Source organism: Tetrao urogallus (genome assembly GCF_951394365.1).
Source record: "Tetrao urogallus genome assembly, chromosome: 2".
In the NCBI taxonomy this organism is placed as follows: Eukaryota; Metazoa; Chordata; class Aves; order Galliformes; family Phasianidae; genus Tetrao; species Tetrao urogallus.
In genome coordinates, this window is record NC_136814.1 from 76,884,867 (window position 1) to 76,905,851 (window position 20,985).

General features: G+C 37.6%; 1 protein-coding gene across 1 annotated transcript in view; it reads left to right on the top strand.

Annotated features, from left to right (window-relative positions):
- UBE3D (ubiquitin protein ligase E3D) overlaps positions 1 to 20,985 on the top strand; it is a gene marked incomplete at its 3' end in the record, with an annotated part of 73,002 nt that overhangs the window by 33,080 nt on the left and 18,937 nt on the right. Inside the window, exon 9 of the mRNA XM_079550744.1 lies at positions 11,929 to 12,067. Within this exon, the coding sequence (XP_079406870.1) occupies positions 11,929 to 12,067 (139 nt within the window). The remainder of the gene's footprint in view (positions 1 to 11,928; positions 12,068 to 20,985) is intronic.

Below are 20,985 nucleotides of genomic sequence, written 5' to 3' on the forward strand. Positions count from 1 at the left end.
CATAGTATTTTAATGCCAATATTGTTTTCTACCATGCATAGAGGAGACATCTGCACAGATTTTGCCGTAGTCACATCAATGAGTAAAAAAAAGATGATACAAGTAAACTGTTCTAGGGAAATAATAGTTTCAGTGGGAAGGCAAAAGTATGGCATATGGGGAAATTTTACCTTCAGTAATTAGACTTCATATTGGCAGAGGTGTGGACCCAATGAGTGGAAATAAGTTTTGCTTTTCTGAAGTTCTCAGGATTGGCTGATTCTGTGTTTTGTGGTGATCCCTACTCTGCTGCAGGTTCCTGTAATTACATTGTGAAATACTGAATTTGCTTCACTCCTGAAGTCAGTTACATTGTGGGGGGAAAAAATAGAATAACTTTAGAGTAGCAAGCTGAGAGCATTTTGTGAATAGTGATTACAGCATTTATTTCTACAGTAGGATAACTTCTCCCTTTGGATTCAGACATAATGTTCTGGAGTGTCTGTTATTTGTGTTTACTTCCATATGGAATATAAGCAGCATTGTGGAAATGATTTAGTTTTACCCGAAGGTTTAAAAATCTGAGGCCAGAAAATTTAATCTTTAGTGTACTGAAAATCCATTTCAACTTCAGAAATGGCCTCCTGCTTGGCATAATAGGTTTTAAAAAGGGAATTAAGGTTTATGGAGCATATGCAAATGTTCATGTGGCACAGTTAGTATGAATGAGAGCATGAGAACATCAAGGAAAGTGCTTTTATGCTGTGGCTGTGGAACCCAGGGGCTTAGTTGGGTACAGGGCAAGAACAACGCTGTGCTGTCACTGATTATACAAAGCATTGTTCATTCAACCTTGATTATTTTTTTTTTTAATAACTTTCCACTTGCCTGGTTGATTATTCTGAGAAGATAATTGTTATTCCTTGTTAGTAGTCTAGAGCCCTGAATGAATATCTGAAATCAGTGCTGTTAGGATAGAGTATTGAAGATTCTGTGTGCTCCTAAATGCTGGTGTTAAGGTGGCTGGTTGATCTGATTGTGAGGAGGAGCAGTGCAGAAAGAGAGGCAGGTAATTGGAGAGGCCTGGTAGGAAAACACATCTAACATGAGTACAGTTCACACCATTTGACTGGAAGACCGAACAGAGACAACTCTGTCTTGTTAAGTCATCGGGTAAGAGCTCTGTGGCATATGGACCATAGTCCCGAATGGCATGCTTCCCTGGTCTTCACTGGTGATTACCAGTAACATATTACTGGAAGGGGATAGTACCACATTGCTTACTGGGTTCGCAGTCTGCCCATGAAGCAAACCATTCTAGTGCTTCTTCCACTGACTAGATGAGGAATTTGGACTGGCTCACTTTAGCCAACCATGCTTTTCGTTCAGAATTTAGCTTGGATTGGTTGCTGAGGTCACTGTACCAGCTGTTGGTCCTGACTTTGCAGCATGGATAATGTGCTTATATTTCAAGTCCTTAACCTGCTGCAGCTCATAGTATGTGTTGAAAGTAAACTTCTGCTGGTTTTCCATTGCTTAAAGATGCTGCCGTGAGCTGTGTCAATTTAGGATATGAGCGATGAACAGTTCAGATATCCAAGCAGGGTCACCAACTGGGGTTTCTCCATCAGCTGTCCTAGGCTGGCTCAGTCAGGTCACTGGTTGCTAAAACCGTGTGGTTTAAATATCTCCTAATACACACCATGCACAGAACCACCAAATTACTGGCTTTGTAGCCATATATTCAAACTTTGGTTCTGCATGCTTTCTATTTTGGCTTTAACAGTAATTTTTTTAAACAATTAATCATTACTTAGTAAACCTGTGCTGATTTATCATAATTGCATCTATAAATCTCTTTCTAATGACTATACACATGAATTTCAATAGTCCCTTCCCTGAGACCACATTAGTCAGCATGAGCTCAGACTGATACGTGGACTTTTTTTTCCCAGACTCATAAGGAAGTGTAAAAAATTTATGCTCTTGCTTTAACAAGGTCCACTGAGGGTTGGGTTTATTTATCTAAGTCCTTACTAAAGACAGAAACTTTTCTATGTTTAGCAAAGCAAAGCTGCTTTTCAGATGGTACAGTGCACTTGAAAAATGACAGGGAGTTGTTAAAAATAGAGCTGAAAACATGGAGAGAAGGAAGTACGAAGGTTCTTTCCTATACATCCCTTTGCCCTAAAGCTAAAGTAACTATTCAACATTGGTATAAAAAGAAAAACGTGTTTACAGCACCTCTTGAATTTTAAGGCCATTTCACTATGCTATGAACCAGCAGTGGAGAACAACTGTCACTGTTAAAAGGAAACTACTTGCCATACTGAAGAAGAAAGATGCTGGAAGATGCAAATGGTCTGCCTCATTCTCTAGGAGGAGAATTCATTCTCCTGTACAATTAATAAGATTTCCTAACCTCATTTTTCAGCACTCAAATCTCTACTTTTTGTATGTGAAACAATTTTTATTCATGTGTACCTTTGTTGGGACCTCAGTTTTGCATCCCCTGCTGCTTCCTCCTAGGAAGATACAGATGGAGAATTAAATGGACCGAAGAGTCCGGACAGACTGTTTATTAGGTTTTTAAATCCTTTCTTATTGAATTAATTAGAATACTAATCAATATATATTTTTATCTATCTTTGCATGATAGGTTTTGTATTTGATTGCCTGTTTAAGTTTTCCACATTTTACATAGCGCAAAATAATTCTCACATACTGAATGTAATATTTATACACAGGGACCCTTGTATTTGTAATATGGTAGTTGACACCATGTGTCTTATTTCTACAGTATGCTATCTGATTTAGATCATTCTTAAATTAAAGTTATATTTTCATGAAGAGCTGTAAAAGCACCTATGGGGAATACTGCTATTGCTAGCATCCTGGTATTCAAAACTCAGGATGTGCCAGTATCAATAAATACATTTTCCTGCTGAGTTTTCCTGATATATATATATATATATATATTTATGAATTATTATATATATATTATATATATATATATTTTTAATTATATATATATAATAAATATAAATATATAATTATATATAAATATAAAATTATATATAAATATAAATATATATATATATATTTAATATATATATATATTTTTGAAGCTCCCAGCCTGAAGAAGGAAGAAGTCTGTAAAATCATTCCTGTATGAGAGTTTGGTAAAAATGTGTTCCGAGAGAGAGCATGGAAACTGTGTGTTTTCTTTGGGGCTTCTGCCTAGCATCATGATGCCTGGAGAGGCTGAGAGGCAATCTGTTTTCTTACCCTTTTTGGAGGGAGGAAGATGGCATGGAGAAGTGCTGCTCTATGATCACGCAAGGAGGCCTGTTGCTTTTACAGAAGCACCACTAAAGTTGAAAGGCAAATAGAAGTAACCAGCAGAGCTGTCATTCAGTAAGATTCTATACATGCTTGGGGTTGGTTTATGGAGAAAATACACAGATAAATACTGTTTCATTTCTCTGAGGGAATGAAGTATGTGGCAGTACTTTGTGTCTGCTTTGCCAGTTACTCACACCCTCTTTCTACCACCATTGACGTTTAAACCAGGCAGACAGTTTTAGAGATAAACCCTTCAAGATGTGACTTACTTGAGGAGGTTTACTCCTGTTTGCCCAGCTTAGAGCAATGGCTGAAATGCTGGGAGGTTAAAAAGAAAAAGGGAATTTGAATGTTTTGTTGATCACAGGCTGTCCTTTTATGTCATTTGTTCTGTTATGTGCATTTGATACTCCTTATAAAGTGATGTGCTAGTCCGGCTTTTAGCAGTAGGTCAATAGCGTGCTGCTTTGTATCCTCTGAATCCATCCCAAGCACAGTTAGGCTACAGTTATTGACATACATAGGGGAAATAAAGCACAATCTGTTGTAATTTATATTAAGGTGTGTTCCAGGAAGGAATCAAGAGGTGCTAACGATTAAGAAAAGTATATTAAGGGGTATTAAGGGACAAAATTATTCCCTCATTCTGAGCCGTAGGCATACCTGTGACTACAATCAAGAAAACTTCAGTTTGCAGTCAGTCATAGTAGAACTGTTGCTAATCTGGGTGGTGATAACCACTGGTACTGCCATCCTCCAGAATGATAAATTGTTCATTAACAGTGATGTGACTGTAGCAATCTGAATTTTTATTGTTTTCAGCAAAACTACTTGAGTTCCTACCACCTGTGTTACGTACAGTAAGGCATTCTAAAACTGCAGCTTAAAGCCTTAACACAGCCATTAAACTAAAGCAGCACGTTCTAAAGCTTTGGCCATGCAGTTTTTACAGGAGCAATTTGCTGCTGCTTTTAGAGGGACCATGTTGCTGCTGAGAACAATTGTTCTCAGTGTTACGTTGCACTTGGGAGCAATGCCAGCAATTCTGCATAGTGTGGGTGTTCAAGAGCAGTCGCAACAAACTTCAGCCAACTCCTAGAAAGAACCGTGCTCCCACGCTTTCTTGATCTGTGTTTTGCTTGTTTTTTTTCTTAATGAGAAATTCTGTGTTAAACTTCTATTTCGAAGAGTAGTGAGTTCTGCTCCTGTGCTCAGTTAAGAAAAAAAGATGTAGGTAATTTCAAAAAGCAGTTCAAAGGGATACATTATGAATACGTTAATTGTTTTCTGTGTTTTCTTGCTCTCTTGATATCCTGTTTACAGGATATAAAACTACCTGTGTGTGGGAAGGAGAGCTGCAGATATGGTGAAAGGTCTGAGGGCAAGGTGGATGAGGAGTGGCTGAAGTCCCTGAGTTTGCTCAGCCCAGAACAGAGAAGCTGAGGGAGGCGTCATGGCAGCTACAGCTCCTCGCAGGGAGAGGAGGGGCAGCACTGAGCTCTGCGCTATGTGACAGCAACAGCACCCAAGGGAATGGCATGGAGTTGTCAGGTGAGAGTCAAGGGACTTAGGGACAGGTTCTGCACCATGCACCAGAGCATGGTGGGTGTGGAACAGGCTGCCCAGGGCAGTGGGCGCAGCCCTGAGCTGCAGGAGTTCAAGGAGCATTTGGACGCTGCTCTCAGTAATGGGGTTTGAGCGTTGGGTAGTGTGTAGAGCTGGGAGTTAAACCCGATTCTTGTGGGTTCCTTTCAACCTGGGATTATTCTAGTCTAGCCTCCTATACGTTTGCCCATCAGAAGTCCTGCAGGAGCTTTGTTTTTTCCATGAGCTTGTATTGTTCACAGTCAGATGCTCTGTTGAAAGTTAGAACTGTGGGGTTTTTTTGTTTTTTGTTTTTTTTTTTTTTTTGGTAGCTTGGGCTTTTATAGCTTCAGCTGTTACCATAAACTCTTGATCTTGCAGAGTAATGAAGAATGTCCCCTTACACAGTTACTGTTATGGATTGACTGTGAATATAGGTGCTGCTTCTGTACATTTATGCACTCTGGTTTTGCTAGTAGGACATATCATGGGAGGTAGCCAGCAGCCTTGAGGTTTTTTTGTATCCAAGATCAGTTCTCTCAAAATTAAAATTCCTTTTTCTCTTTATTCTCAGATCAGGTTATTTTTGCATACCTGATGCTGAAGGTCAACAAAGATGACAGTATCATAGATGTACTCAGTGGCCATCTGTGTGTAGTATGAGAACTGTCATGAATTTTAAGTTTAGTGTATTTGCAAATTGTTCATGGTCCCACACATCCACATGTCCCATGGAACACAAGTCTGCTCTATAATTGATGCTTGATCTAGCTTTTCAAATATTTGTTTTAAGCATGATGGATCTGGAGCGTGAGGGTGACAGGATAGGTGAACACCTGCTAGTCCTTCACTGTGATATTTAAGCATAATTTCAGAGATTCTTACAGTTGAAGTTCTGCTTGATCTATCTAATACAATTATTGCTGCTTTACAGTGAATAAAAATATTTCATGAGTGACAGAGTTTGCAACTGAAAACTAATGCTTTGTAAATTGCCTACCTGCCATCTGGAAGAGGGAAGACAACAACAACGACAACAACCAAAAGGCAGTTGGCACCCAAAAACCTTTAATCTGGTGGAGTGTGCCAAGCTTTGCCTTGAAATGATGTGCTCCAAGGCAAGTTACTCCTGGACTGAATTAAAATCTAAAGATTTATTTCCATGCAGAAAGATAGCCTTCAGAGGAATATCTCTACCTACCTGTAAATGATCATATCTGTGTTGGCACAGTGTGCTGATGCAGTTTGGTTTTCTGTTGTTTTTTTTTTTTTTTCCTTTTTCATTTTGAGAAAACAAGAATTGAATTCTATGAGCTAAACACAATTCTCATTTGTGCTAGTAATCTTTTTGTTTAACAGCACTGAAGTCATCGTAGTTACATGTAAGTAAATAATGGACAATTGAGTCTAATAAAAATGTGTGTTGATGCAAAACAAAAGAGAATATGATGCGTACATTACAGGTAGGCAGCTTCTACTTCTCTGACTTAAATAATTTAAAATAATCAAAGCACATTGAGAAGTATTGAAGTAACTTAAAATATGTAAATAGAAAGAATGTAGATGTGATTCTTATGCAGTTTTCTCATGCAAACAAAGCCATTCAATACATGTTTTTCATTGTACTTTTTAGCATGAGGTACTTAATCTGTGCTATATATTGGAGTTACCAATGAGAAAATCATAGGTGTAACATTTATGGGATCAGGTAGGATAATTTTACTTAGAATGCCCTTTGAAACAGTACCAGAACATCTGATATTCTTTTGCCAGCCACTTTGAGAGATATGGCAATGAGCAGGTGGTACTCTGAGATTAAATTTGAATTTACGTTACAAGCCTTTTTTATTAGTATGAAATAACTTATCTCCTTCAAATGGTAGCATGTTGAATGTTTAAGGAGGGCTCATGTTTTGTAGGTTAGGATGTTTTAAACCTCTTTTTTTATTCTGGATTTTTATCTAACTTCTTTCTTACCCACCTCCAGAAATACATGGTTGCTCGGTTTAATAGAATAAAGCCAAGAGAATCTTATTAATGGTTATGTCATCACATGTTACATGTGTGCGTTATGTTACTCTATATTCATTTCTATAAAATTAATAAATTATTTGTATGCTATTATGTGTAAATATGTATGTAAGTGTCAGAAATTTTATCGCAAGATTCCTTTACAGGAGAGTGTTTAGGACTGTTTTGAACTACAGAAGTTCAGTGTTAAACTGTCCTTTTGATATGATGATGCACTGGAAAAAAAAAAAAAAGGTTCACAGCTTAGAGGTGGAGTTGGAATGTTTTTATTGGCCACTGTTGTCCATTGCACTAAATATTAAAAAAAAAATAAAACAACTCGTGTGGGTTCCTGGATTATTGCTGTATGTCCTTTTATTCCCCTTAATATGTTCCACTGCTCTTGCTCATCCCCATGTAACAATACCACTGGGTTACATTTTTATTGTTGCCTTGTCACTTTCAAGAGATTTAATATCTGTTAATTTGGGGTGCCATGCAACTAGTGAAGATCCTAGGGAAGGTCTGCTCAAAAAATTACTTGACGCTCTCAGCTGCTGAAGGAGAAAAGTGAACCACATTTGAACAAGACTGCAGATGTTGTTTTAAGAGGAAAACAGTGCCTTGGTTCTGTAATGAAAGTTTTTTCCAAAGGAATGTATTGTAGGCTTTGAAAGTACTGCACTTCTTACTGTTCTGTATTATTTAAATTTTGACAAGAGCTTAGAAGCTAATGTGCATGCATTGATTTTTTTGTAATTTTTAGATCACTGCAAGGATAATGAGAAATATAAATAACTTAGCCTCCTGGTATATTAAGTATATAGACATATCATCAACTGTAATTTAGAATTGTTTTTAGATTAAATCATTTTTACAAATAGTTATTTAATTTAGCAAGTTTGTCCTTGGGTTCAATAAAGTCATCTGTCATTTATAGCAGAACTGCTGCTTTTGGAAAAGGAAACATTTAACAACATTCAGTGAATCCTGAAAGTCTGTCAGCTTTTCTATTACATTCTTCAGCCTGGCTTTTATTTAACGAAACACTGAAGCCATAGCTACCTTGTAGTCATCTCTTTCAGGTGTTCCTCAGTATTTGGAACCCTAACTGTAGAGCATCTTTACTTAGATTGTAAATAATCAGGTGGAATTAGCCCAGTGCCTTTGCAGTAGCATGGATTAGTTCTTTGAGTAAGAGGTTTTTTGTTTTCCATTTTTGATTTTTGTAGACTACCCAAAGTTAATCTATTAAGAGAAGTACCTTGCTAAATAAGAGATGGGGATAAGGTTGCTCTGGAAAGTGAAAAAGGAATTTACCTGTTCCTCTTCAAAAGCAAACTGTTTTGTATTTTGCTAAGACAGGTGCATTTTTGAAGTGAATGACATGCACAGTAGAAGATGATTACTTTTGATTAATAACCTTGGCATTAATGAAAGAAAAAACAGCTCAACTTCTTCTGAACAAAAGAAAAAAAGCAGTGAGACATTTTGTCCAGGTTTTTTTTTTTTAAAAAAAAAAAAAAACTTAGATTCCAAAATCTTAGGTTCCAGTCATTTCTCTAATGACTTCTAAATACGTCTCAAGATTTTTCTTGTTTCGCTGGTATGCCATGACCTGAATGGTAACTGGGTTTGTTTGCTAGAACTTAGAGTCAAGGAATTGTAAAAGAAATGTTATTCATTATTTTGGTGTTGTAAACATTGCTTCTAAAGACATTATTTTCTCATCTTATTGTCTTATGTAGGCATGGAGCAATTCCATAATGACCATTGGAGAAATACCTGATGAATCAAATTTATGCATCTGAAAACATTATGATCAATTACTTCTGTTGGAGAAGTAACTGGTTTATCTTTAGTCTTATCTGTAGTCATGTCTGAACCAACATTTTCAAGTTTTGCTCATCTCTGCTTTCAGAATCAGTTGTTTGAGTTTCAGGAAAGATTTGCTTTTTTTTCTAAAGAGAGGCAAATTTCACATTTATCCCATAAACAGCTTTGAAAATACTCTGACATTTGTGGTTTTTTTCTAATTGTCTTGCTCATTCTGCTATAGGAGTTCTATTTTCCTGGCTGTATTGCTTTGACTGATGATATCATGGTCTAAACCTCTCTTTCACACTTGTTCCTTGGAGAAAGTGCTGAAAGGGATGGGAGGAGGGTAGTCTCAGCCTTTCATCTTTATTTTTTGTTGTCAGTATTTCCATTTTGGAAGTTTAGCACATTGGTCATAATTATTTCATATTAGCATAGTAGCTACGTAGGTTACCCCTGAAGTAGAATTTTATTCTGTTCGATTTCTATGCTACTTTCAGTTCTGAAATGTCTGCTTGAAGTATATTAAGCACTTTGATTAGCATTGATCATGTCTATCTTGAAATGAAGTTTATGTGAAGATCTTCCATGCTTTAATGTTATGCCTGTTTATTGTCTTTTCATGGACTAGATTAAAGCATGTCTTGTAGCTGAAACAGAGTGAGTTCGAGATGTTATTTTAATCTGCAAGGGCAGCATCTGAATTTTGAATTAACACTGGGAAGAGCTCTGATTCTTGCCCTTTTTCATAGAATGATTTGAGATGGAAGGGACCTTTAAAAATCGTCTAGTCCAACACCTCTGCAATGAACAGGGCTGGGGATTTTTGTGTCTGAGAGGTTGCTCTTAGGCAAAACTGAATGATGGTAACTTATAGAGGTAGATCTAATGTGCTGTGGGAGAAAAAATTCTCCCTGAAGGTGTGTGTTTGGCCCAGTCTGCTTTCTCTCATGAGAAGCTTAGAATTCACAGCTGAGTAAAGAAGGAAGGAAAGAAAGTATGCGCATACTCAATCCCATCTGAATCCTTCTGGCATCATCTTCGTCTTTGCCCTTAGCTCTCCCCAAATCTCTCTCTGACAATTTGTCCAATCTTAATGTCGAAATCTATTACTCTGTTTCTAAAATTAGGAGAGCAAAGCACAATTTTGGATCTATGGTAAGGAGCTTTCAGCAAACTCAAATTGTTGGCATTTGGGGTTGGTCTGGTACGAGCTGTCCTCCATGGTTGCTTACTCTTCTGAGAAGCAGAGTTAGCCAGTGTGGCTCATTCAGTAAATAGAAAGCAAATAGTTTCTCTTGTACTGGAAGAGAGACAATCCTCCTTGTACAGAAGGATTCCCTGCAGCTAAGATTAAAAAGTAAGATTTCTTTTGGTTTTAAGTAGACATTTTTCTCCGTCCTCTGCAGTGAAGATTGTAGAAAAATACTCCCATGAATAGGGGTAAAGAAAAACAAAGAGACATGGCCTAACAAAGCACAACTTACCACAAGCTCATGTGTTAGATGCTGCTAAAGGACAAGATATGAAGACTGTTTCATAACTTGAGTGTTCCTGGAGCCATAACTGCTGGGACACATGTGGTTTGTTTGTAATGAGGGAACACATTGGAATCATTTCAGGAAACGCTCATAATTGAGCTATTAATAAACAGAAATTACAGTCTAATTGGGCTAGATGTCTTTATAGCAACAGTCCTCCCCTCAGATAAGTCAACAGACTCAAAATGCCCTAATGCAGTATCAGTGCTGCATGAGTCAAACTTCAGTGTGGGGAGGCAGCTCCAAAAAAATTCTCGAGTTTAAAAAAAAAATAAAATAGAATCAGGGTAGTGAATTAGGTTGTAATGTTTTCAGTATGGCCTGGAGTTCTAAAAAGTTTCTTTGCAGAGAGTACACTGATCTGTGGAAACACCTTTCTGAGCCCCAGTACCTTATCATAATGTCACCTCCAGTCTCCAAACACTCTTAACTGTGTTTGAAGGTGCCTGCACACTGCTTTGTTTAGACTTGCTGATTTGTGAAAAACTTAAAGCCTCTGTTTTGCTAGATTTACCCAGATTTCCTGTATCATCAGATAAGCTTGTAAAAAAATGTGGAACAAAAACACAGTAGGGATTACCAAGGTAAATTTCTAATTATGTTTGGAAAAGAAGTTACAAAAGATAATGAAACCCAGTCCTTGGTTGCTGGCAGCTCAGTGACCATGGTGTAAAGCTAGATGTTTTGCCCTGCACCATTGACAGAATCTCTGGCCCAGTCAGAGTTGCCTCTCTTGGGCTTGACCATTCACTGATTATTTTTACAGAATCCTTTTAATATGGACAGTGTATTTGGGGACTTAGCTGCTCATATCTTTAAAGACTCCAGGGTGTCTTCTGAACTGTTTGCTTTCCTGCCCTAGCAAACAGTATTTGTAGTAGCTTAAAAACAGCTTTTGTAGACTTGTCTGGCAAAAGTGGAAGCGTATGAAGTAATTTATGAGGACTGTTGCTGTGCAGAAGGTTTTGGCCTCTGTGCTTTGATTTGGTCTTAGCCATTTATGAAGACCTTGAGTGATGCAGTGCCATCCATACTGCCAGAGGGTGCCTAGCTCAGGCACCCTTCTCATTCCCTGTCTGGCTTAGAATTCCTGTGTCAAAGTGACCTGCTTGCTCTAGCTTTAGGATGAGAAAGATGTAGTACGTTTGTCTGTTGTCATGGTTAGTAAGCATCAACCCTGATTTTTTTTCTTTTTTTTTTTTTTAGACTGTTGGTAGAATTCTAGTGAGAACGTTATAACATCGGTTTTAGAAATCGTCTGGCCTTTGGTGGTTTCAGAGGTGAAAGGACTTATTTATTTTAACAGAAAATGAAGGCACTATGCTCTAGTTAGGATGCTCTACGTGTAAAAGCATATGCTTGGAAATGGTAGTTGAGAATCGGTTCAGAAATATTCAAACTTGGATTAAGAAATGTGAGTGCGTTCTTCTAATGTGTGCTAAGTTTTCTTTTCACACTATGCAGCTCTTTGTAAAATTGATGGTAGGCATAAAGTGCTTTAAATGCACCCCATATTTCTGTTAAAACAGTTATCTTTAACTATAAGGACAGGAGTGACAAGTGAGGATAATCTTTCATCACAACTCTGTGCCATATTCTAGTATGTGTTTAATTATTTTAGATATATGAATTATTTCATTTTACTTTTTAGCCTTGCTGATGCCTGGGAAAATGATTTTGGAGTTCATCCTTTAAAGTTTCCATCAGAAACATGTCTGGAATTACTTCTGATGTTGAGTTTGAGTACTGCTTCTTTACCCCCTTCAATTCAGCGCATGAACTCTTTTCAGGTAAGGAGCAGCTGCTGTTTCAGTATAATGGTGTTAATTTCTAGGAAAAAGATAGATCCAAGGGGGTCTATAAATGCTTTCAGGCTAAAAGTTTGTCTTCTGGAGTTGAGTAACTTTTCATTTTGTTATATACAGCAGTAGAGAATTTCTTTTCGTTCTCAGTTTTTCTTTTTTTTTTTTTTTTACTACATATAGACTAAGGCAAGCAGTACCATTGTTTTATTAAACAGTGAGTCAATGTTTAAATGTTTAAAGAAATGACATAAAATTTGCAAGCTTAATCTGGAATGGCTAGAATTATTCAACTCTCTTGAAATGCACCATTACATAAAATTATCTTGTCTTCAAAAATAAATAAATGAAGTCCTCAGCTAAAAATGAAGATTTACAGTGGTGAAAACCAGTCTGAACAATGGGACTAAATATGCAAGCCAGTGTATAAAATTTGCAGTGGAGCATTCGGAATTTCATCCTGTTTTCTGTTACTGCTACAGTTCTCACCAGTAGCAAATTTTCCTCAAAAATAATTATTGCAGGCATGTTAAATTGTGGTTTGTGTGGTCTTAGTATATTTCTAAACATGTACAAGTCTTACAACAGATAGAGGTATCTAAATTCATCTTCGTGCAACCTATGAACTCAGCTTCTTTTTTTTGTATGTGATACTGTCTCATGTACGTGTATATTCTGTATGAAAATGATACTTGTATTTGAACTGAAAATCATTGTTGAGTTGCTTGTTACCCATACGTGGCAGTCTTGTTCAAGAGGAGACTGGCTTCTAGGCTACTGAATACTGGATTCTGGTGCTAAGGGCACTTGCAGAGAAATGACCCAGGGATGTGCCTGAGCTTTCTGCTTTCCTAAATGTTTCCACTCTTAGACACGTGCTGTTGAGCTAAATAGATCACTAGTTTCCACTCAGGCATGTTCTGACACAGCATTTTAAAATGAATCTAACAGGCAACTGTGTGTGTTGTGATTTGAAAGTTACAGCTTAACTCCTGAGATCCCATTAGTAAGCTAATAATACATAGCTGAATGTACCAGCTGCTTATAACTGAGTAGGCAAAAATTATCCACACCCATGTGATGTTTGAGATTGTATTTACTCCATCTCTTGATGGTATTTCAGTGTTGCAGTTTTGACAAGCCAAAATCTTTAGTTGGTATACATTTGCAGTAGGTGTCGTTTAGGTTGTAAAACCCACACAAAGTAAATGTGCTTAGTTGCTAATCATTTCTGTAATAAACTCTGTACTGCTTTGTAAAGCTGCAGAAATGCTTTCCAGGACAAGCTTAACAGACTCCATATCTGTGCTGAGACATAAATTACATTTTATTTTCAAACACTGTGCTACTGCTTAGTAACATAATATTTGAAATCCCTTTTCATTCCATTTTGATCTTGTGAAGACTTTTCACCGTGATTTACATCACTGGAGCAGCCTGGAAGAAAGAAGCAGCAGCAGGCTGTTCACAGTTCCCTGATTTTAAAGGGGTAGGGCAGTCGCTGCAGCCAGCTTTTAGGGTGCCTGTTTCTGCTAGAACAGGCTGTTGATTCTAGATCCTAGAATGCCTTTGTCTCACCTCTCATTTTGCCTGTTCAGTGACAGTAACATTTTCTGTTAGACTGTAGAAAGTCAAATGTTAGGAAGCTTGAGCCCGGAAGCTTTTGAAGGACCAAAATGGTAGACAAGTTCATGTTTGTCAATGGCTGCCCCTCTGTTTTCTAAGAGAACTTTAATTTGCCATCCTCACTTGCAGCTTTGCAGACCTGAGGTCCTACTAGGGTGCCTAGAACCAGGAATTAAGACTGGCTGAGATACCTCGTATTTATCCTATTTATTTATCGTATTTATTTAGCAGTGCAGAAAGCAGTAAGAAGGGAATGAGGAACTGGCTACTTGAAATGATTCAAAATATTCTTAGCTTGCTTTGATCTGAATCCTTTACATTATATTGAAAACTGTGTTAGCTTGCTCAGTTCTTGATCTCAATCTCTACCCGCCTGAGGTAACATCTCTTGGCTTTAGGACTCATTGGACTTGACTTTATGTATTATCTAAGATACTTGCAGACGCTTGTAGCTAGCATCCCCACTTGAGTTATAATGTGCTTCATCACTGAACTGCTCAGTTGCTGCTTCTCAGTGTAGTCTGGGAAGATGTGTTGGTGCTTTAGAGTTTAAAACAAAAAGCAGTTAACACAGGGAAATGCTTTAAAGTGACATGTAACCTCTGCTGTGTTTTGCTAGCCTTATCTTTCTCTGAATTCAAGCACAGTGAGCAGAAAATGTCTTGGATATTGAATTATTATGATGATACACGGGGCTGCTCAGCACATTCTCTCTCACTGGTGTTACTGTGGGAAGCTAAATGCCTGATTTCCCACATCAGGGCTGTGAATGTAGGTTCATAAGACTGTAGGCTGCAGCAAGAGTTCTCAGAGTTAAATAGATCACAGTTTCATTTTTATTGTCACAGTTGCATGAAATTGAAAGAAGATTAGACTTTAAAAATGGCAAAGCATTTTAAATTTTTGTTTGAAATAGTTGTTGATATTCTTCACTGCTGTGCCCAGTGTTACCATGAGTTATCAGTACACTGTGCTGGAACTGTTTTGCTTCCAAAAAAAAGGAGCAGAAAAAAAAAAATGGTTCTCATAGCGCCTGTTGAGTTCTGTCATTTGAAATAATTTGGTGCAGAAAACATCCTAAAGTACTCGGTGGTGATATAAAAGAAAAAGTTGCTCAGAAACTATAAAAATTAATGAAAAACATATCCAGTGTAGTTTAATGGCTCTACTATGTGAGAATAAAAAACTCATGGAAGGCAAAATACAAAATTGCTACTGCCTGAGGTATACATATTGTCTGAACTAAAGCCTTGACATTCAGTGTTTTCTAAGTGTTGAGACTTACATATGTAAGTTAGGATGTTTCAGGAACAGAGAGTAATTGCAGATGCACCTGTGTTTTCTGACAGTCCTTTTTGAAACTAACTGCCACTTCAATTTAGGAAAATCTGCTCAGCTCCTCCTTTTGTTGCCTTTGGAGTATTTGGAGCTGCAGATGTCACAGATTCTTTTAAGTTGGACTCTGCTCCTCTGGGATACTGTCAAACAGTAGCAAAGAAGGAATAGGGAGATATTCTGGCTCTGGGATATGAAAGATGACAATATCAAGACAGAAGGAAATTCATCTGTCTAAGAAACCAGGAATAAATCCATTTGTGCATTGAAATATTTTCTTTTCAAACGTTTTTTAAATTAAGCTCTGTATGACTTGCTTACTCATCTCCCACAAGATGACTTACAGATTTGCAGATGTACATTCTGTAAAATTTTGCACACAATGGCTAGAATCCCAGATCCCTTAAGATTTCTGCAGACAAGTGTTTCTTCATTTTTCTGACTCTCAGTGACTGCTTATGTCTCTGAAATTTGAGTGGACGCTGACAGTTATATGGAAAAAACACTGCAAAATGAAATGGAGCAATTTTTATTTCCCTTTGCAAAATGTAAACTCTAGTGAGTAAACCAAGCTTAGTGTCAGCCTCTTTTGGTGCTCCTATTTCCCCTAGTTTAATGTGCTTTTCTTAATTTACACAGATTTGGATAAAAGTGCTTGCTGATGTTTTTTTTTCAATTTGGACCAATTTCACTTGGTTGCCAGGATGACATAGGATGGCTTAATTTTGTTTTGAAAGCTTGTATAGTTTCTTTAGAAACAATTTTCTGTGCAAAGGACTGGAAAAAAAAAAAACCACAAAACACCAGCGTTCTCCTAAACGTTTGGATTTCATTTAGCATTACGTCTGCAAGTAAGTGTTTTATTTTGATAATTATGTGGAGATATATTAAAGATCAATTTTAAACAATTTTTTTGTAAATAGGAAACAAGTACCCAAACCTTAAAGTATTTGAAAAGCAGATGTTTTCTTTCTAAATACACATACAAGCATTTAATTGACTTGAAAATGAAAGAAGTTATAATGTCTGTATATTACGTTTTGATTTCTTGCGTTTACTAAATGTCATAATAAATCTGTTTGAAGACTGCAGAGTAATTAGAAGAAGTGATGGTGATTTTGAGGAAATGCTGACACAAACAAGCAGTAGTAAAAGAATTAGTATTTCAAAGCCAAACTTAAATACTACATTACAAAATGATAGAAATGTCTAGACTCAGTCGAGAGATTGTCTTGTTTTTCTCATCTGCTCATTAATTGTTTTAAGGTGGATATTATCATGTGGCCAGGCTGTTCTGTGTTCACCATAAGCTACCTTTTTACAAGCATCTCTAGAGAGATCTGTGGTATTTCTTGAATACTGAAAATACTGAATCTTTTTTTTTTTTTTTTTTGACAAGCTCTCTCAGAACCTCGAGTTGATTTTCTTTTTTGCTTGAATTGTAGTTATGTACCAGCTTGAAGCCTTCGTTGAACCGTAACCAAAAATATTTCCTACTATTGATTTCTCATGAACTTCATTAACTCAATGTCTCTTACCTGAAAAGTGTTCAACGCAGATGTTCTCCATACACAGGAGCATATTGAGCAGTGTCTTGTGTTTTCCCCTGTATGTCCCTGATGTAACTAATCCATACCTGCAGGACAGGCAGTCATTTCTGCACTATGGCTTTATGAATTCTGGTGCTGCTACAGAGGTGCTGATGTGAAGGTACTATCCGATTTACCTAAGGTCTGGTATGGCTACACTGCCTCTAATGGAAGGGAGTTGCCCATTTCTTTGGTTTCAGACTAATGGAAATTCAGTCGCATCTAAACCAAAACTAAAACACTGAGCTTACTGGTGGAAGTACAGAATTTTGTGGTCGTTTTCAGTGCTTGGTGATTGAGAGTCAGAACTAAACTGAGATTCAAAATTTGTCATCTGTTTCTTGCAGTTGAATTCACCAGTACAGAAAAAAACAAAGAGGATGAATCTGGGCATGTTGTACACAGAAGAATTGAGTTTAATTACAAAAACATGAGCCTCCAGTGAGAAGCAGTGTATGTGTAGTATGGAGACAATTGCCTTTTCTAGAGATATAGTTTCTTCTTGCTTGGAAGGAGTGATCTGCCAGAGAAATCAACTCACTTTCATTCATTTGTCCCAGTCTAGACTCCAACAACAAAAACCTGTGTGGATTTTAAAAGCTGAGTATTCATTTTCATGCATTTCCAAGTGCAAGGTCTTGTTTGGTTGTTTTTGGTTGTTTGAGGCAACCCCCGCTGTCAATAGAAGCTGGAGGATGAAAGGATTGAGCACAGCCCTTCCAAAAAGGACTTGGGGCTACTGGAATGGATGGATGGAAAGCTGGACGTGAGGCAGCAGTGTGTCCTTGTAGCTCAGAAAGCCAACCGTACCCTGTGCTGCATCTAAAGAAGTGTGGCCAGTAGGTCAAGCGAAATGATCCTGCCCCTCCACTCAGTGCTGATGAGACCTCAGATGAAGTACTGCATCCGGATATGGAGTCCTCATTAGAGGAGAGACATGGACTTGTTGGAGTGCAAGTAGAGGAGGGCCACAAAAATGAGCCAAGGGGTGGAACGCCTCTGTTTTGAGGACAGGCTGAAAGAGCTGGGGCTGTTCAGTCTGGGGAAGGTACTAGGGAGGCCTGAGAGCAGCCTTTCAATATTTGAAATGGGGCTATAAAAAAGAAGAGGACGGAAGAGGACATTCTTTAGCAGGGCCTGCTGTGATGGACAAGGGGAAATGGTTTCACATTAAAAGAGGGGAGATACAGACTGGATATAAGGAAAATGTTTTTTACAATAAGAATAGTGAGGCACTGGAACAGAGTTGCTCATCTTGGTGGATGCCCCATTCCTGAAGACATTGTCAGGCTGGATGGGGCTCTAAGCAGCCTGATCTAGCTTATGAGTCCCTGCTCATTGCAGGGCAGTTGGGCTAGATAACCTTTGAGGGTCCCTTCCAAGTCAAATGCTCCTGTGATGATTCTGTACTGAGAAAACAGACCTAGAGGATGCAGTATAATATCAGCATTTGATAATACATTTCATTGCCATTTTCTTAGTCTGTACAAATATGTTATTAGTTCTTTAGACAGGAATGTGAAATTGATTATGGGAATCCATTTAGATAGCTTGATACAGCCCATGTTATCAACTGCTTGAAAGGGATGATGAAACTAATTTGGATTGAAAAGGATTGATGTCACTAATTTAATTTCCTGTTTGCTTCTGTTGTGAAAGGTTTGATTTTTCCCAAATCGTTTTGACATCTGAAAGTGTAGCTGCTCTCTGATGTCCTAATTATCCAATACTAAGATGCTATTAGACACAGAGAGTTTATGTTCTTTGTGAACATGCAACACTCCCAAAGAGTGTTTATCATGAATGTGTTCTGAAAAGAGACCAGTCAAATACCCATGTTTATGCACCTAAATATGTACATAAAGAGCCTTCATATGGGATGTCTGATGCTTTTTAGCACACCCATTTCTGCGTCTTAACTGAGAATGTCATCTTTCTGACTCAAAAGCAAGCTCATAATTCGTGGCCCTAAGGCTGAATGTTGCTGTGAGTGTTTGGCATGGTTTATAGGTAATCTTTTTCTTTTGGGTTGCTTCCCTCCAAAACTTCAATTTACCTGAGTTAGTCTTAGCTGTGTCCAATTCGTTATTAATTAATCGACTTAAGTTCCAATGTCCTAGCCAACAAGGTGCAGAAATGTTGTTGTCAGCTGAATAGAGCCAGGCAGTCAACTGTTATTTTGGAAATCATACTGAGTCACTGGACAACAGTGATTCTATAATGGAAATTTTTCCTAAGGTTTCACACTGTTACTCTTTGAATGCATATTGTCATGGAAAACTGTGACACACACTGTTCATTTCCTTATGAGTCTAGATGGAAGCTTTGAAGCTACTTCAGAAGTTTGTGAAAATCTGCAAGAGAGAGGTATTTATAAGGATACTTCTTAGTAGACTTACAAGAGCTTTAAAAACAGATGGAATCAAAGGTATTGAGGTTGCAGCTATAAGCTGTAATAGGCATATTATCACAGATAACAAGATTTTGAGGAATTCTGAAAGAGGATGTCACTGAATCCTAGTATTATGTTAGCAGGCAGGGCATCTTGCCAAGACACTCAGTGCAAGAGTGTTATGTGTTAAGGAGCTGAAAATGGTAATGATGTCTTCAAGGAGACAAATGGACAAATATACAGACATCTGCAAAGTTGGAGCGTAATAACTGAATCAGTGACTTGACTGTGATTAAGTACATGGTAGATGGAAGGGAAGAGGATTGTTAAGCTCTTTTTTTTTTATTGTCAGTTGAAAATGAGTCTGGAATGGATCTTTTGGTGAAGTGAGTAATGCTTCCAGTGAGAAACATACAGTTTGCTTTCTCAGAAATAGGAGCCCATCATTCTGTTGCAGTGTCAGTAAAGAGAGCACTGGGCTCTGAATCTGTGCTTATATCACGGGTCTTTGATCTGTGTTTGATGGCTGGTGGCAGATGGTAGAGCTTGAAAGCTCTCGCTTGTTAGGGAGGAAAACTTCATGTTTAGAGCTTAGGAAAGCTAGAATGGGAAGAAACATAGGTGTGGGAGATATATGTATCAAACTGCTGTCTGTCCAGAGACGGGGGAAAAACATAAAGGAAAATGGAAGAGATAAGCAGTTCCCATTGACATAAACCAGCAAAATTCTGACAGACTAGAAAAAGAGTAGGATTATTTCCATCTTCTTTAAGGTTTCTTGCTGGTTTGACTAGTAAGAAAACCAGTTCTGCAAATGTTTGTACTATGGCTCCACTACTTTTGAATTAAAGAAAATTGTTCTATGTATGAATAGCTTTTCACAGTGCTCCTAAAATAAAATTTGGAGTACTCTACAGGAAGAAGAAAGAGAAGGGCAAAAGGTATCAGCGTAGCCTATTGAAATCAGTTAGTCTTTGACAGCAAGCTGCTGTTGCCAGGTTTCACCTCAGGGCAATCATTTAAGAGTATGTAGGAAAACTTACAGGAATCTGAAGAGGCAATAGCCAAGTGAGATCACAGGGAGTGTTGGGTGTGCAGAATGTGATCGGTGGTTGGACTTGGCCAGGCATTCTGCTTAATGTTTCTTTATCTGTCTTCCAGCAGCTTGACAAGTAAAATAGGAAATGATTCTGCCTTATGGGAAATAAAAGTATTTTCCACATCGTTAACATAAATTATAAAAACAATCTGTAGAGAAAGAAACTATTTTAACATAGCAGTTGCCAATCTTCATTATTTTTATGAGCTTTGGCATTGTGAATTAAGCAGATCAGGGAACTGTATTCTTTCTGTTGCTTTTAGTGAGCTTGAATTTATCAGGAAAATAGAAGAAAAGTAAGTATTAAGCACTCTGGCTACATGAAAAAGAGTCTTTCCTGCAAACCGGTACAAATGAAAATGTTGTTTTAATCTTACTAACTAGCTTGGCAGCTCAGTCCTCCTACAGTTTTTTCCAGGATGCCTGGCCTTCCTAAATACAAGCTTCAAAAATGCTGGGCATTGTACAGTTCATATGTTCTCACTTTCCGTAATTACTACCACTAACTCCAGTTCTTTTTTTTTTTTTTTTTTTTTTTATCAATAACTGTTACCTGTGTAATTCAGTTTTAGACAGAATTTCTCCTGCTCTTGGTGTTCTGGTCTTTGACGCTTTTTTTCTGTTGTTGTTCCTATTTAGATGTCCTACTGTAACAAAAATGCTGTCTTTGTGTAATGCGGTATGATTAGCTAACAAATTTGTTTTAACTCACCTGCTGCTTATTCTTAGTGATGTTTTCTTACAAAGTTTATTCTACTCGTCATCTGCCACACTTTAAGAACTCATTAATTTTTAGGACTACTTTGTTTTCCTCTTTGTTGACCACTTACTCTTTCTACAGCGTTATTTCCATGTCACTAAGTCA